At 41.1% G+C, this 13,677-nt stretch overlaps 1 protein-coding gene across 1 annotated transcript; it reads left to right on the top strand.

Moving 5' to 3' along the window:
• The first annotated feature begins 1,325 nt into the window (after positions 1–1,325).
• Positions 1,326–13,042, top strand: dnmt1 (DNA (cytosine-5-)-methyltransferase 1). The gene is made up of 34 exons (XM_053338448.1): positions 1,326–1,478; positions 1,988–2,024; positions 2,616–2,723; positions 2,803–3,034; positions 3,150–3,222; positions 3,325–3,409; positions 3,522–3,562; positions 3,639–3,693; positions 3,777–3,860; positions 3,953–4,062; positions 4,180–4,298; positions 4,412–4,504; positions 4,586–4,737; positions 5,052–5,239; positions 6,673–6,856; positions 6,989–7,086; positions 7,278–7,425; positions 7,513–7,628; positions 7,705–7,906; positions 7,988–8,121; positions 8,216–8,392; positions 8,478–8,702; positions 8,795–8,987; positions 9,133–9,223; positions 9,308–9,448; positions 9,567–9,849; positions 9,970–10,111; positions 10,871–11,037; positions 11,151–11,328; positions 11,444–11,639; positions 11,720–11,883; positions 12,233–12,349; positions 12,548–12,641; positions 12,753–13,042. The coding sequence occupies exons 1-34, from the start codon at positions 1,432–1,434 to the stop codon at positions 12,788–12,790; spliced, it is 4,512 nt and encodes a 1,503-aa protein (XP_053194423.1). The 5' UTR covers positions 1,326–1,431; the 3' UTR covers positions 12,791–13,042.
• The last annotated feature ends 635 nt before the right edge of the window (positions 13,043–13,677 follow it).

A 13,677-nucleotide genomic window follows, 5' to 3' on the forward strand; every position in this document is an offset into this window, starting at 1 on the left:
CAAAATGATGGTAAACGTATTCATATTTGGGTTTGCATTGACAATATGACAGGGAAGATTCAAAACCATGATCTAACAACCAAAGCAAGCAACAGGCTCGCAGTTATCGAGCTACTGGTGACATAGTGCCACCTTGTGGTGAAATAATCACATCGCTAGCTATATCTGAAGGACGCTTTCTTCATACTCTTTTAAAACTACACATCTGCTAGATGTTGTCATAGAAGAATGACTAATTTTCTAACGAATGTTTTCAGCTGTTGGGTGTGTGCCCATTAAGCCCACCTAAATCTAAGTTCAGGTGTTTTTCATGGATACTGACAGGATTTATAAGGGAGATCAGTTCTTATACAGCAACATTTATTTCTCATTTGAAAATGTATTCAGTAGTTCATGAACATTTTGGAATATAAAATAAATATATTTTAAAGAAAAAAGTCAAAATTCTGGCATGGGCGTAATTGGCACTGTGACACCATTTACCATGTGTGTTCCAAATAAGCCCACATCATGATTTATTTACAAAATATATTTTTTTTTAAATAATTTCACAGAATTGAAAAAGCAATATATGTATTCGGTAACATGTTAAACATTTAAAAATGAGGAGGAAAAAAAACCCCTCCTGAGCAAAATCTTAAAGGTCTGACACCAGAGGTAATCCCCATTTGCAATCATAAACATTTTCGAAAGTAACTGTAATTTACACATTTTCAGTAACTGTAACGGATTAGTTACATTTATTTTATAATTATTGTAATTGAATTACATAACGTCGTTACATGTCACCAGTTACTCTCCATCATTGCATATACTACATCATTACCCAGCCAGAATGTGAATCATTACAAAGTCACATCTACCACCGTCACCATTCACTAACACAATAACACCACCGTCCACTGCAAGAATAAATGCGTTCAATCGTAAATACCGTTAATACGTGAAATGCAGAGATTTCTTACTAATATTGCTCATTAGTAAACAACAGTCAGATCTGCTTCCGCTTGGTCAGTCGTCTACAACACCAGGCAAACAGTAGGGGTGGGTTAGGCTCGTTTTACATTTCGAGAAAATTGCATTCTTTGAGATATAACCACATATTAGTCACGGCTGTGGTTTATTAAATAATCATAGACAAAAATGTGTTTAGCATTACGAACGAGGCACACAGCAGCGGTTTATTATCACCCCCTGACTGAATGTGTTTCACCTGCAGATCTCCGCAGTGGTACAGTCCACAACACCCGGGTTTCCGCGCGAAAAGACGGCCCGCGCGCCCGAATCGCTTTATAGCATCCATTGGCAGAAACAGCACGCGCCAGGCAGAGCTGCACGGTTGTCAACAGCAACAGCAACGGATTTTTAACGGGTTTTAAAGTCGGTTTTTATCTCTTTTTTGTCTTTAAACGTTTAGATAGCTCTTTTACCATGCCGGCCAGGACTTCCCTGTCTCTGCCAGAGGATGTCAGGAAAAGGTAGGTTGTCGTTTAATAACCGGAGTGCTTGCTAATAATGTCCTGAAGATGTAGCATGCGTGCAGCTTGTTGTCGTGATTCAAAAAGCCGAAAATAAGCGGCGGTAAAAAAAAAAACCCTCAAAAAAAACCTTAACAACTGGGTGCAATAGGATTGGGGGTTATCGCTTCTATCTTACGCTTGTACCACACAGCTGCAGCTAGCGTTAGTTAGCTTGTCGCCACCTGACAAGACTGGCAGCACCGACCCCGTTAACATTAGCCTCCCGTTCATTATTAACGTTAGCTAGTTAGCACCGCAGCCCGTCAATGGATGCAGGGGCGTAAGGAGATTTGGCGCCACTCTGAAAGTTTTGCTGTCTTATGGTTTCTGCTTGTTCACCGTCGCACTGGTCGCAGCGATTAATAACCCCGTAGATGGTGTGCGCTATGTAGTTTATTGGTTAACTTAATCTAATGTACTGTGACCTTTTATTGTATTTATTTTTTGGATATCGTCTTTGTTCACAGGCTGCAGGTGTTGGATGAAGATGGAAGTTCAGACGAGGTGAGTACTGAGTCTAATGTTGCATTGAAAACCTTCAAGTTTGTCAAGTGACTGCAGCTGGTCGATAATTACAATTAAGACTATGATTGCACGACCACAGTCACATTTTCAAGAGAAACACCAGATGGATTTAACTTATCTGTAGTTTTGACCTGTTGTGATGGAGTCACTCCATGAAATAAATGATAAAGAGGAGAGAGGCCATCTCGAAACAAGACCCCTGACCCGAGCTGTTCTACTAATGCCCTGCATGTCAGTCATTTGAGCTAATTATATCACACTATCAAGTAACCAATTGCCAAGTGTCATCAGTTCAAGTGTTGTCATCATCATGTTTTTATGTAAGCAGGTGCCTTGACATTTTTGAAGCTGTGTCTTGAGGTGGCTCTCTGATTTAAAATGTGAAGATATGATTAAGTTTTGCATGTTTGTGAACCTGTCAACCAGTTTAACATTAAAAAAGTGGCAATTTTGTCCTTAAACACACTCAAAAATCAAACCATTTACTGTATGTATATAGACTTGCACCATGAATCCAGTATAGCAAACTAAGCCTTTCTGCATACATCTCTTTTTAAAATGCTGCTCCAGGATCATGTGAAAGAGAAGCTCAAGCTGGTGCAGGAGTTCCTACATGTCGATGCCCAGGACTTGCTGAGTAGCCTCGAAGAAAAGATGAAAAGTTCAGAGATCTCAAAGGTTTGAGTCTTTACAATACATAAAACACTATTAAGTCCAAAACAGTGTTGCTCATTAGTCCACCATTTACTCTCCTCAGGAGGTCTATATCTCTAAAGTAAAGGCTTTGCTGGGAAAGGAACTTCATCTTGAAAATGGGTCACATGCTGCTGACGAGGAGCAGAACGGAAAGACAAATGGCTTCACAAACGGTTCCCACAAAGATGAGGATGGCGAGGACGTAACTATGGAGGAAGAGGAGGCTGTCAAGTCACCAACTGCTGCTAAAGGGAAGGGTGGACGCAGGAGCAAGGCCAACTCTGACACCAAAAGTTAGTTTGAGAGTCCTTATCAGTATTTATCATACAAGTGTATTCTGAGATGGAGATGAAGAGCAAATGAACTGGTTTAAAACAATGTTGAACTTAATCTTCATAATTTTTTCAGAATCTCCAGCCAGTACCAGGGTTACAAGAAACAGTGGGAAACAACCAACCATCTTGTCAATGTTCTCTAAAGTGTGCGTATATATAATTCTTATCACTCACATTTTTCTTTGAGTAAAAACGTTTGGTACACAAAGTCTCTCGCATTCTGTTTTTTAAAAGTACATTTCTTGCAGTCAAAAGCGCAAGTCTGAAGACCTGAATGGAGAAGCCACTAATGGACAAAGTGAGCTGAAAAAAGAGGAAGAGGATGTTGAGGAGGTAAATCTTTCTTTTTTTTAATGTACGGTACTTTAATGTCAGGGAGCTGAAATAATTCTCAGTGTCTGGTACATAAAACAGCCACATAATTCAGTTTTCAAATCTGTTGTAGTCTCGGGAGGAGAAGCGTCTCAAAGTTGAGTCGAATGAAAAGTAAGTGTCGATTTTTAAAACATAAAATATTGTGATTTTGCACAAGTGGATGTACTTATACTTTTTCTTTATGCAGTGCTGCTCCAGAAGAATCAAAGAGTGAGACGGTTCAGCCAGTTTCTGCTGCAAAGGTAATGATTTGGGTCATTAGGCTCTACACACTTTTTTTTAATAATTCATAATACTGATGTCACTTACATAATTGTCCCCCCAGACACCACCCCCCAAATGTCCAGACTGCAGACAATACTTGGATGATTCAGACCTCAAATTCTTTCAAGGGGATCCTGATAATGCGGTGAGAACCTGTTAGGTTTACATCATTGAAAACGTGAAAAGTTTTAAAGATGTTAACTGAATCCTTAACAATCCCGCTGTTTGCGTCTTCAGCTGGATGAACCAGAAATGTTAACAGATGAGCGTCTTTCCTTGTTTGACTCAAATGAGGATGGATTTGAGAGCTATGAGGATCTACCCCAGCACAAGATTACAAACTTCAGGTGAGGTTTGTCTACCCAGTTTAAACTAATGTTATACTGTTGGCTTGCTCTTAAGAAACAAGCATGTTTACTTTCATCTTAGTGTCAATTAAAGGATTTAACGGTTTTGTCTTGCAGTGTGTATGACAAGCGTGGCCACCTTTGTCCATTTGACTCTGGACTGATTGAGAAGAACGTGGAGCTCTACTTCAGTTGTGTTGTGAAACCAATCTATGATGACAACCCTTGCATGGATGGTAAGAATATTCACATTTAAATCATGGAGACCCCATGATACTTTTTATTTCCTTGAACCACTACAACCAACTAGAATCTGAATACATACCTGTAATCTTTTTTTTACCTTCAGGTGGTGTCCCTGCCAAGAAGCTTGGTCCTATTAATGCCTGGTGGATCACTGGGTTTGATGGTGGAGAAAAGGCTTTAATTGGTTTCACTACAGGTAACCGTATAAGCTTTCTGCTCTGAATTTGACTTCACTCTACCCATGTCCTGATCTTACAGTAATATCTCAATTATCCAGCGTTTGCGGATTACATCCTGATGCACTCTAGCGAGGAGTATGCACCCATCTTTGCACTGATGCAGGAAAAAATCTATATGAGCAAGATTGTGGTTGAATTTCTCCAGAAGAATCCTGATGCTACTTATGAGGACCTTCTCAACAAGATCGAGGTGAGGAGTTGTGTGAAATTATGTCTACTTAGGAATTGAACATTTCAGTAATTTCCAGCATTTTTTTTTCTCTCCCACAAATCATTTGTGATCACTTCTACAATGCCTTTTTAAATCTTGGTTTCCCTAATCAAAATATGCTTTTAAAAGTTCATTATCGTTGTGAGCACTTTTTAGACCACCTAACTTTTAACAAACTTAGGAGCTGCTTGCTTGACTTTAAATGCTGGGTAAAGATAGTGGAAACAAGCGCAATAGGGTATTTTGTGAATATTGCCCCAGGACTGACAAGCTTTTGTTCATCTTGCCCTCAGACAACGGTGCCTCCTGCGGGGCTGAACTTCAACTGCTTCACTGAAGACACCCTGCTGCGTCACGCACAGTTTGTGGTGGAGCAGGTGGAGAGCTACGATGAGGCTGGCGACTCAGACGAGCAGCCCATCATTGTTACTCCCTGCATGAGAGACCTGATCAAGCTCGCAGGAGTCACACTAGGGAAGAGGTATGTTTGAAACATGATTGATCTTATTTCTTTCCCCCTTTCTTACCATGAAGTGATGTCAGCTGAAGTCAAAGATCCCAAACCAGTTGCTTGATTGTGTAGCTCAAAGTGAAAACAAACATGAGCAGAGCACATGCTACATATTTGTAACTTACATGAAAATTCCCCATTCTTTTTTTTTTTTTTTTTTTATCAGCAGCTCCTCCGCTACACAAATGCTTTTGGATTTTTAAAGTTATCCATTTTATTTTGCTTGTATTCCTGTATTACTACTGCCCGCTCCTTGTTCTCCCTAATGTCTAACATTCCTTTGACATTTCCTAATGCAGCATGCTGCTGTACTGGTAGGTAGGCCTTATTGTAAATGCATCCTTAGCTTGTATGGTGTGTTCAGTGAGAAGCATTTAGAGGCTTTATGGACAAGAAAAACATACCAGAGTTCACGCTAGAATTGTCTTTTTTTTTTTTTTTTTTTTTTTTGGGTTTACATTGTAGTTTTATTTTTGTTCATTTGCCATATCTGAATTCAAGCCATACACTTGTGTTTTTTCTTTGGGGGACCAGTCTCCAGAAGTCATCTTCAAATAACTTTAACTGTCACAGTTCAGTTTGGTATGATTTTAGGCTTACTTAGTTTTTCAAGTCTCCGTTTAGTGCAGAAATGCAACGTCTACAGCTCCTGCTCCCTTTTTCTCAGTCATTTACTCCTTAGACTTAAAGCGAATAGTTACCAACAAGCTTAACACATCTGTGAATTGTATGTAATGATTACATTTATCAAAATATATTCAAATGAGTTGAACTCCTGTAAATGAGACTGGCCTGTGCAACCTTACTGCCAGCAGTAACTGTCAGAGAAGATGACACAGGAACGGATGAACAGGCCAGTTTCTTCTAAAAGACCTGCACCCTTTCTGAAGCTGAGTGGAGGGCTTTAGGTAACATTTATCAGTCCAGCAGCACAGTGTGTAGTTGTTCTAACCTTTTTGTAGCCTGTCAGTAAGGAAACACTATTTTCAACACTTAAGATGATTCTTTCACTTAGTTTCATAAAAATTTAAATGTTGCATGTACTTTTACATCCATGCTGATTGACTTCATTGGAAAAACATTGTCTTGGTTGTCCAGGTCAGGTCAAAGCCGACTTTCTAAACTTTTTAAAAATTGTTTTTATTCTCCAGAGGCCATGATGTTTAGGAAGAATTTTATCAGCCAGTTGCATCTAATGGGAACTCTGCATTGTACATCTTTTACTGTGTCCGTTTGTTTTTGTTTTTGTTTTGCTTGTTATGTTGCATGGCCTGATGCTGTGGTGTGTTGACGGCCAGGGGCTTCATAATGCTACTGCTCCACATATCGGGTGTTTGTGCAAAAACCAAATGGACCTCTCCTCTGAATTCAAACAAACATTATTATTATTATTTTTTTTACAGGAGAGCTGCCAGAAGGCAGGCCATTCGCCACCCAACAAAGATCGAGAAGGACAGCAAGGGTCCGACGAAAGCGACCACCACCACGCTGGTCTACCAGATCTTTGATACCTTCTTCTCTGATCAGATAGAGCAGAACGATAAAGAAAGCGGAGGATCTAAAAGACATCGCTGTGGTGTCTGTGAGGTGAGTGAAAGTGAAGCCCCATTGTTAATCGGCATGAATTGAATATGTATTTGTATGAGTGATTCAACAGATTATGTTGTGCGCTGTAAATTTCAGCAGTGGAAATGCATACTACTCTTTTTTTGCCTTCAGGTTTGTCAATCTCCTGATTGTGGCAAATGTATAGCCTGCAAGGACATGATCAAATTTGGAGGAAGTGGCAAAAGCAAGCAGGCGTGTAAGCAGAGAAGGTGAGAATGTCTTTCAGCAGTTTAGACTGTAGATGTCTTAAATCTGTGGCATTGTGAATATATGTCCACAAAGATTTTGTAGTCGGAGTTCTCCAAGTTGAGTTTCATCAACTTGGAGATAAACAGAAAAGGAACAAATGTTAAATGTCACAGCTACATCTTCCATCCTTATTGTCATCCCTTTTGTTTAGATGCCCAAATCTTGCAGTGAAGGAGGCTGAAGATGATGAGATCGTTGAAGAGGAAGATGTGCCAGTGGAGAAACCTAAAAAGATTTCTCAAGCTAAGAGAAAGAAGCAGACCCAGTGCAAACTCTCATGGATTGGAGAGCCTGTTCAGGTATTTATTTATTTCTGCACCTGTTGATCATTGGAGTACTGATGTTTATATATACACACACTCATACCTGTCTCTTACCCCGATCAGACTGAGGGAAAGAAGCAGTACTACCGTAAGGTCCGTATGAATGATGAAGTGCTGGAAGTGGGAGACTGTGTCTCTGTTTCATCAGAGGACCCATCCACTCCTCTTTATCTGGCCAGGTATGACATTTTTAGAAAGACAAAAAAAAATTTGAGTCACGTTTGTTTTTACCTAATGACATAATTCGTCCATCAGGATCACGTCACTATGGGAGGACAACAATGGAAAGATGTTCCATGCCCACTGGTTCCTTCGTGGGATTCACACAGTGCTCGGAGAGTCTTCTGATCCGCTGGAGCTCTTCATTGTGGACGAGTGTGAGGACATGCTGCTCAATTACGTGCAAGGCAAAGTAGACGTCATGTATAAGGCCCCGTCTAACAACTGGTTTATGGAGGTAGGTTAAATTGCCAGCAGGTTAATTTGTATTATGTTTTGTTTTTTAAATTAATTTCACTGTTATACGTTTTTATTTCAGGGCGGTATGGATGTTGAAATCAAAGTGATTGAGGATGATGGGAAGAGTTTCTTCTATCAGTTCTTTTATGACACAGACTTCGCTCGCTTTGAGATGCCTCCCAAGACCACTCCATTAGAAGACTGCAAGTTCAAGTAAGAACCATCCACATGTTTTGTACTGCACATTTGACTTCGGTCTCTTTATTTCCCCTCGTTTTTTATTGTGAATGTATTTTTTTGCTTTCAGGTTCTGTGTTAGCTGTACTAGGACAAAAGAAAGGGAGGAACAGGAAACGCCACGTGCATTTGAACCTATGAATGAAGACAACGATTCCAAAGCTCTGTATGCTCTGGCCTGCTTTAAAGGGGAGCAGTTTCGGGTGGGAGACGGCGTCTACCTGCCTCCTGACGCTTTTAATTTCAGGTGAGTGAAGTAATTTGATGCAACATGAAAATTTACTTGCACAATCAAAAGTATGATACTCACAGCTTCTGTGTCTGGCTCTCAGTGTGAAACCAGCTAGCCCAGTGAAGCGCTCCCACAGGAAGGAAGATGTCGATGAGGAATTGTATCCAGAGTATTACAGGAAGTCCTCAGACTACATTAAAGGGTCAAACCTGGATGCTCCCCAGCCGTTCCGCATCGGCCGCATCAAGGAGATCTTCTGTCACAGGCGTAGCAACGGAAAAGCTGACACTTCCGAGGTCAAACTGCGACTCTACAAGTTCTACAGGTATAATATAATTAAATTGACTGCATTCAGGGTTTAGTCTGTAACAAATGACTGTTGTGACTCTTAAATTAACTGACTGTCTCATGTCGCAGGCCTGAAAACACTCACAAAGGTGTCAAGGGCAGTTACCACACAGACATCAATCAGCTGTACTGGAGTGATGAAGAAGTAACGGTCAGCATGTCTGAGGTGCTCGGCCGCTGTGAAGTAGAATATGCAGAAGACCTGAATGAATCAGTCCAGGACTATTCCAGTGGAAGACCTGATCGCTTCTATTTCCTGGAGGTACAGCTGTTGGCACTGTTTCTGTAGTATTGTATCATCTATAAAATACAAACTTGATTCAAGAGGAGGCTGAAAAGTTGGAAAACACAATGCTCATACTTGGATATCTTGATTGGTGTGTTTAATCTTCAATCCTCTGTCACAGGCCTATAATGCAAAATCAAAAAGCTATGAAGACCCTCCAAACCACGCTCGATCTGCTGTTAATAAAGGGAAGGGAAAGGGCAAAGGAAAAGGTAAATGCTCCCATGAAAAAAGATATATTGGATTTTTTGGGGTCATTAAGACACTAAATATAACTCTCTGCTATTTTCAACAAGGTAAGGGCAAAGGAAAGGCTTCAGCAGCACAGGAAACACAGGACGCCCAGAACGAACCACAGGTACCTAAAGTGACCAAATATCGCACACTGGACGTGTTCTCTGGCTGCGGAGGACTTTCTGAAGGCTTCCACCAGGCTGGTAAATACGTGTCCCACGATATCCATTAAATGTGTTCTCTGATCCACAAGGGTGTGATATATACACAGGACTGCAGGAAGCCACAATGCTGAAAACATGTCTGTCTTGTGTTTTTAAGGTATCTGTGAGACTGAGTGGGCCATAGAGATGTGGGAGCCTGCAGCACAGGCCTTCAGGCTCAACAACCCCGGCACTACAGTGTTCACTGAAGACTGTAACGTCTTGCTGAAGTTGGTCATGTCGGGAGAGAAGACGAATTCTCTTGGCCAGAGGCTGCCTCAGAAGGGCGACGTGGAGATGCTCTGCGGAGGACCTCCTTGCCAAGGGTTCAGTGGGATGAACCGCTTCAACTCGCGCACTTATTCCAAATTCAAGAACTCTCTTGTGGTGTCTTATCTCAGGTGAGTGTAAGAGTAGGTAGATTCTTGTTAGAGTTGCAGTAAAAAGATCAACACACACTGTAGATTATACATTCCCATTTAAGTGTGCCAAATTTAATTTAAGTTTTTCTTTTGTTGCAGTTACTGTGACTACTACAGGCCCAAGTTCTTCCTGCTTGAGAATGTGAGGAACTTTGTTTCATTCAAAAGGTCCATGGTCCTAAAACTGACTCTACGCTGTCTTGTGCGAATGGGCTACCAGTGTACTTTTGGTGTCCTTCAGGTGGGTCTGACTTTTCTCTTTGTTTTTTCTTTTTATTTCTCATCTAGCGTGAGATTTGAGTAAATAACGTGGACCTATGCATGTGTGAGGCTCATAAAATCCTCTGCAAAAAAAGGTACCAGGCAAGTCAGTGTGTCAGAGGACTCATGTTTGGTGTCCTGAAGAGTATACAGCCATATCTGCATAAATGGGAGTAGTGTCAATCGGAATTGGTCAAAACGTTATAATTAAATGGCAAAACGTGGCAGCATTTTTTGTGTAATGTTAACATATTTCCCTCCAATCGCCTATAAAAATGTGAGGATACAGCAGAAAATGACAGACATCACATCACCATGCAGTCCACCGTGATACCTGTGCTTCAGCTGAATTTTATTCACATTGCTGAAAATGTGCCCCTGGTCTCAAAGGGTTTTATAATTTGACAAACATACAAACCCTCACACCCTTACAGATGACTTAAACTCCACCTAAAAACTCACCACATCAACATGTACATTTTTACCACAATGCAGTTGTTCCCCACCCTATTGGCTCGTGATGTTAGATCAAAGCAGTGTTCTCCTGCAAGCCTTTCTCGATATATCATTTGAGCGGGTAACACTTCCTTGCAGATTGTTTTGAAATGAATAATTTAGAGGCATGAACAGATGAAATAACAGATTTAACAAGGAAAAATGACAGCCTTAGATGCCAGTTTTTATGACTGATGTCTGGTTTGCCAGACACTAACACGTTTGATGCTTCTCTTTTCATCAGGCCGGTCAGTATGGTGTTGCCCAGACCCGCCGCAGGGCAATCATCCTAGCTGCTGCTCCCGGAGAGAAGCTGCCTCGTTATCCTGAGCCTCTGCATGTGTTTGCTCCCAGAGCTTGTTCTCTGAGCGTGGTGGTGGATGAAAAGAAATACGTCAGTAATGTCACACGGTAATGTGAATATTATCCACTTTCCTCTTTCTCGATGTATAGTTCTTAAATCTGTACAACACACACTCATCAACCTCTGTGTGACCTTGATTAAATTTTGTGTCTTCCAACAGGGGCAACGGAGGAATCTACAGAACCATCACGGTCAGAGACACCATGTCAGACCTGCCAGAGATTCGCAATGGTGCTGCTGCATTGGAGATTTCCTATAATGGGGAGCCTCAGTCTTGGTTCCAGAGGCAGATCAGAGGCACGCAGTATCAGCCAATCCTCAAAGATCACATCTGCAAGGTGAGCGGCCTCACATTTAGCGGTTGGGCATTAACCTGATTATAATCCATTTACTGGTATGTAGGAATGAAATGTGAACACTTTTTTATAAAATACCTCATCTTTGTGTTCTCAGGACATGAGTGCTCTGGTGGAAGCTCGGATGCGTCACATCCCCTTGGCCCCCGGCTCTGACTGGAGGGATCTTCCCAACATCGAGGTTCGGCTGAAAGATGCCACCATGACCAAGAAACTCCGTTACACGCACCCTGATAAGAAGAACGGGCGCAGCAGCACCGGGGCTCTTAGAGGCGTATGCACTTGTGCAGGAGGTATGCAGGTTTAGTGGAAGTTACAGAGCCTACATCTTGAGTTTGTAGACATGTCTGATTGTGTTTTCGCCTCTTCACAGGGAAGCCTTGCGACCCTGCAGACAGGCAGTTTAACACCCTGATCCCCTGGTGTCTGCCTCACACCGGGAACCGCCACAATCACTGGGCTGGACTCTATGGCAGGTTGGAGTGGGACGGCTTCTTCAGTACAACTGTTACCAACCCTGAACCAATGGGCAAGCAGGTACATGAACTCTGAATAAAATTAGTCAGTGGGTTTTATTCTTTTTATTATACAACTTGTTTCGTTTTTGTTTTTTTTCTGTTACACGGGTGTTGTCAGTGGTTAATAGGTTTGAGCAAAAATGTTTTTAACACCCATTGCACCACTGAGGGTTTTTTGGGGGGTTTTCTGGGGCAGTCATGGGTTACGCCTGACACAGATAAAACCCACAGTGATGTTAAATCTGTTCTGGGGTATGTTTAGTTAAAAATGTATACTAAAAAGGACAGCAATTAAATTGATGTCTTCAAGTCCAGTCTAACAACAGATTTCCTGCATTTGGATCTTAATCCTTACATTTTAATTTCAGGGTCGTGTTTTGCACCCTGAGCAGCACAGAGTGGTCAGTGTGAGGGAGTGTTCACGCTCTCAGGGATTCCCCGACACCTACCGCTTCTTTGGAAACATCCTGGACAAACACAGACAGGTAACCAACTGGATTTAGCCAACAGTGTGATGGTAAACTCGATCCCCAAACATGTTTTCTATATTTTGGCAGGTTTCGTCTGTCCTGTTTTTGCATATTCTTACTGAAAATATAAGCAGCTCTACAATAAGCTGCTCCATGAATTTTGAACAACCTGAGAGTTTGATGAATTAACTCTTCCTGTTTGCTGCTCCCCAGGTTGGAAATGCTGTGCCCCCTCCACTCTCCAGGGCCATAGGGCTGGAGATTAAGAAGTGTGTCTTGGAAAGGATGAAGGAAGAACAAGCATCAGGTGAGTTTCCAATCTGTGTCAACATCATTCAGGAATAACATCAAAAGATATTTCAACTCAAGCACTAAAATAAGATTGAATACTGATCCTTATTGTCTTTCTTCTCCACAGAGAAAATCAAACAAGAGAAGATGGAGGTCTCTGATTAGTTCTTTGTTACCTTCGCAGCAAGAATTGGATCCATAAATCCTCATGCTGATATGTTGGGCAGTCATTTCTTTTAAATAAGCTGGCAGTAAACTGTGTCACTAAGTGGCCACCGTGGACTTTCTGTGCAGTGCCATTCCATGTTTTGAGTTTTAAACGTGCTTTTTAATCATGTTGAAATGTTCGCCTAATGTGGTATAAATTGTATGTAGTTTTTATATGTAATATTTCAAATAAAGCTCTTATGAAATTGATTTGTATATTTTTAATAAGGTATTTATAATTAACACAGTTGGGAAAATGTATGTTAAAGCTGGTAATGTACTAAGGGATCATTAGTGAGGGGCAGATCACACCAGTTAATAAAGTTTTGCAGATAGGGCGGCAACAGCATAATAGAACTATTGGAGATGTACACTAGAAAGAATAAGAATTAGTTTAAACTTGAAATATTAAACTCCAATGTTGCATATCAACCATAAAGGTAAAAAGTACACCACATGAATTTACTTTTAGTATCCAAAATGTTTTCTTAACATTTAACTAATGTGTATATGCTGCAGCACTTTAAAACGTTTTGATGGGTTCGACAATGACTTTCTGACATGTTCAGTTTACATTGTACCAGCCAATTAGCAGCCGGAATTGCGGGTTGCCAGGGTTGTCTGTTGTTCCTGCGCAGCTACTGTAGGCTGGCACTGGGTGAAATGGACTCACTAAAATGATTTTGAGTTGGGAGCCAGCTAGCTAATCGATTACACACCACTCAAAGAAAGACTTCCAGTTGAAGACTGGCTAACGTTAAATACTGTTGTAAAATTAATTGGTCGAAATTAGTCGTTAGCCTGTATGATTCATCACTTGACATGGCACAGGCTGATCGATTGAC

The sequence above is a fragment of the Scomber japonicus genome, chromosome 18 (assembly GCF_027409825.1).
Source record: "Scomber japonicus isolate fScoJap1 chromosome 18, fScoJap1.pri, whole genome shotgun sequence".
Classification (NCBI taxonomy): Eukaryota; Metazoa; Chordata; class Actinopteri; order Scombriformes; family Scombridae; genus Scomber; species Scomber japonicus.

Coding starts and splice junctions, on each gene's coding strand:
- dnmt1 (XM_053338448.1), top strand. CDS start 1,432: ATGCCGGCCAGGACTTCCCTGTCTCTGCCAGAGGATGTCAGGAAAAG. Junction 3,563..3,638: donor AAAGTTGAGTCGAATGAAAA/GTAAGTGTCGAT, acceptor TTCTTTATGCAG/TGCTGCTCCAGAAGAATCAA. Junction 9,449..9,566: donor TGAAGGCTTCCACCAGGCTG/GTAAATACGTGT, acceptor TGTGTTTTTAAG/GTATCTGTGAGACTGAGTGG.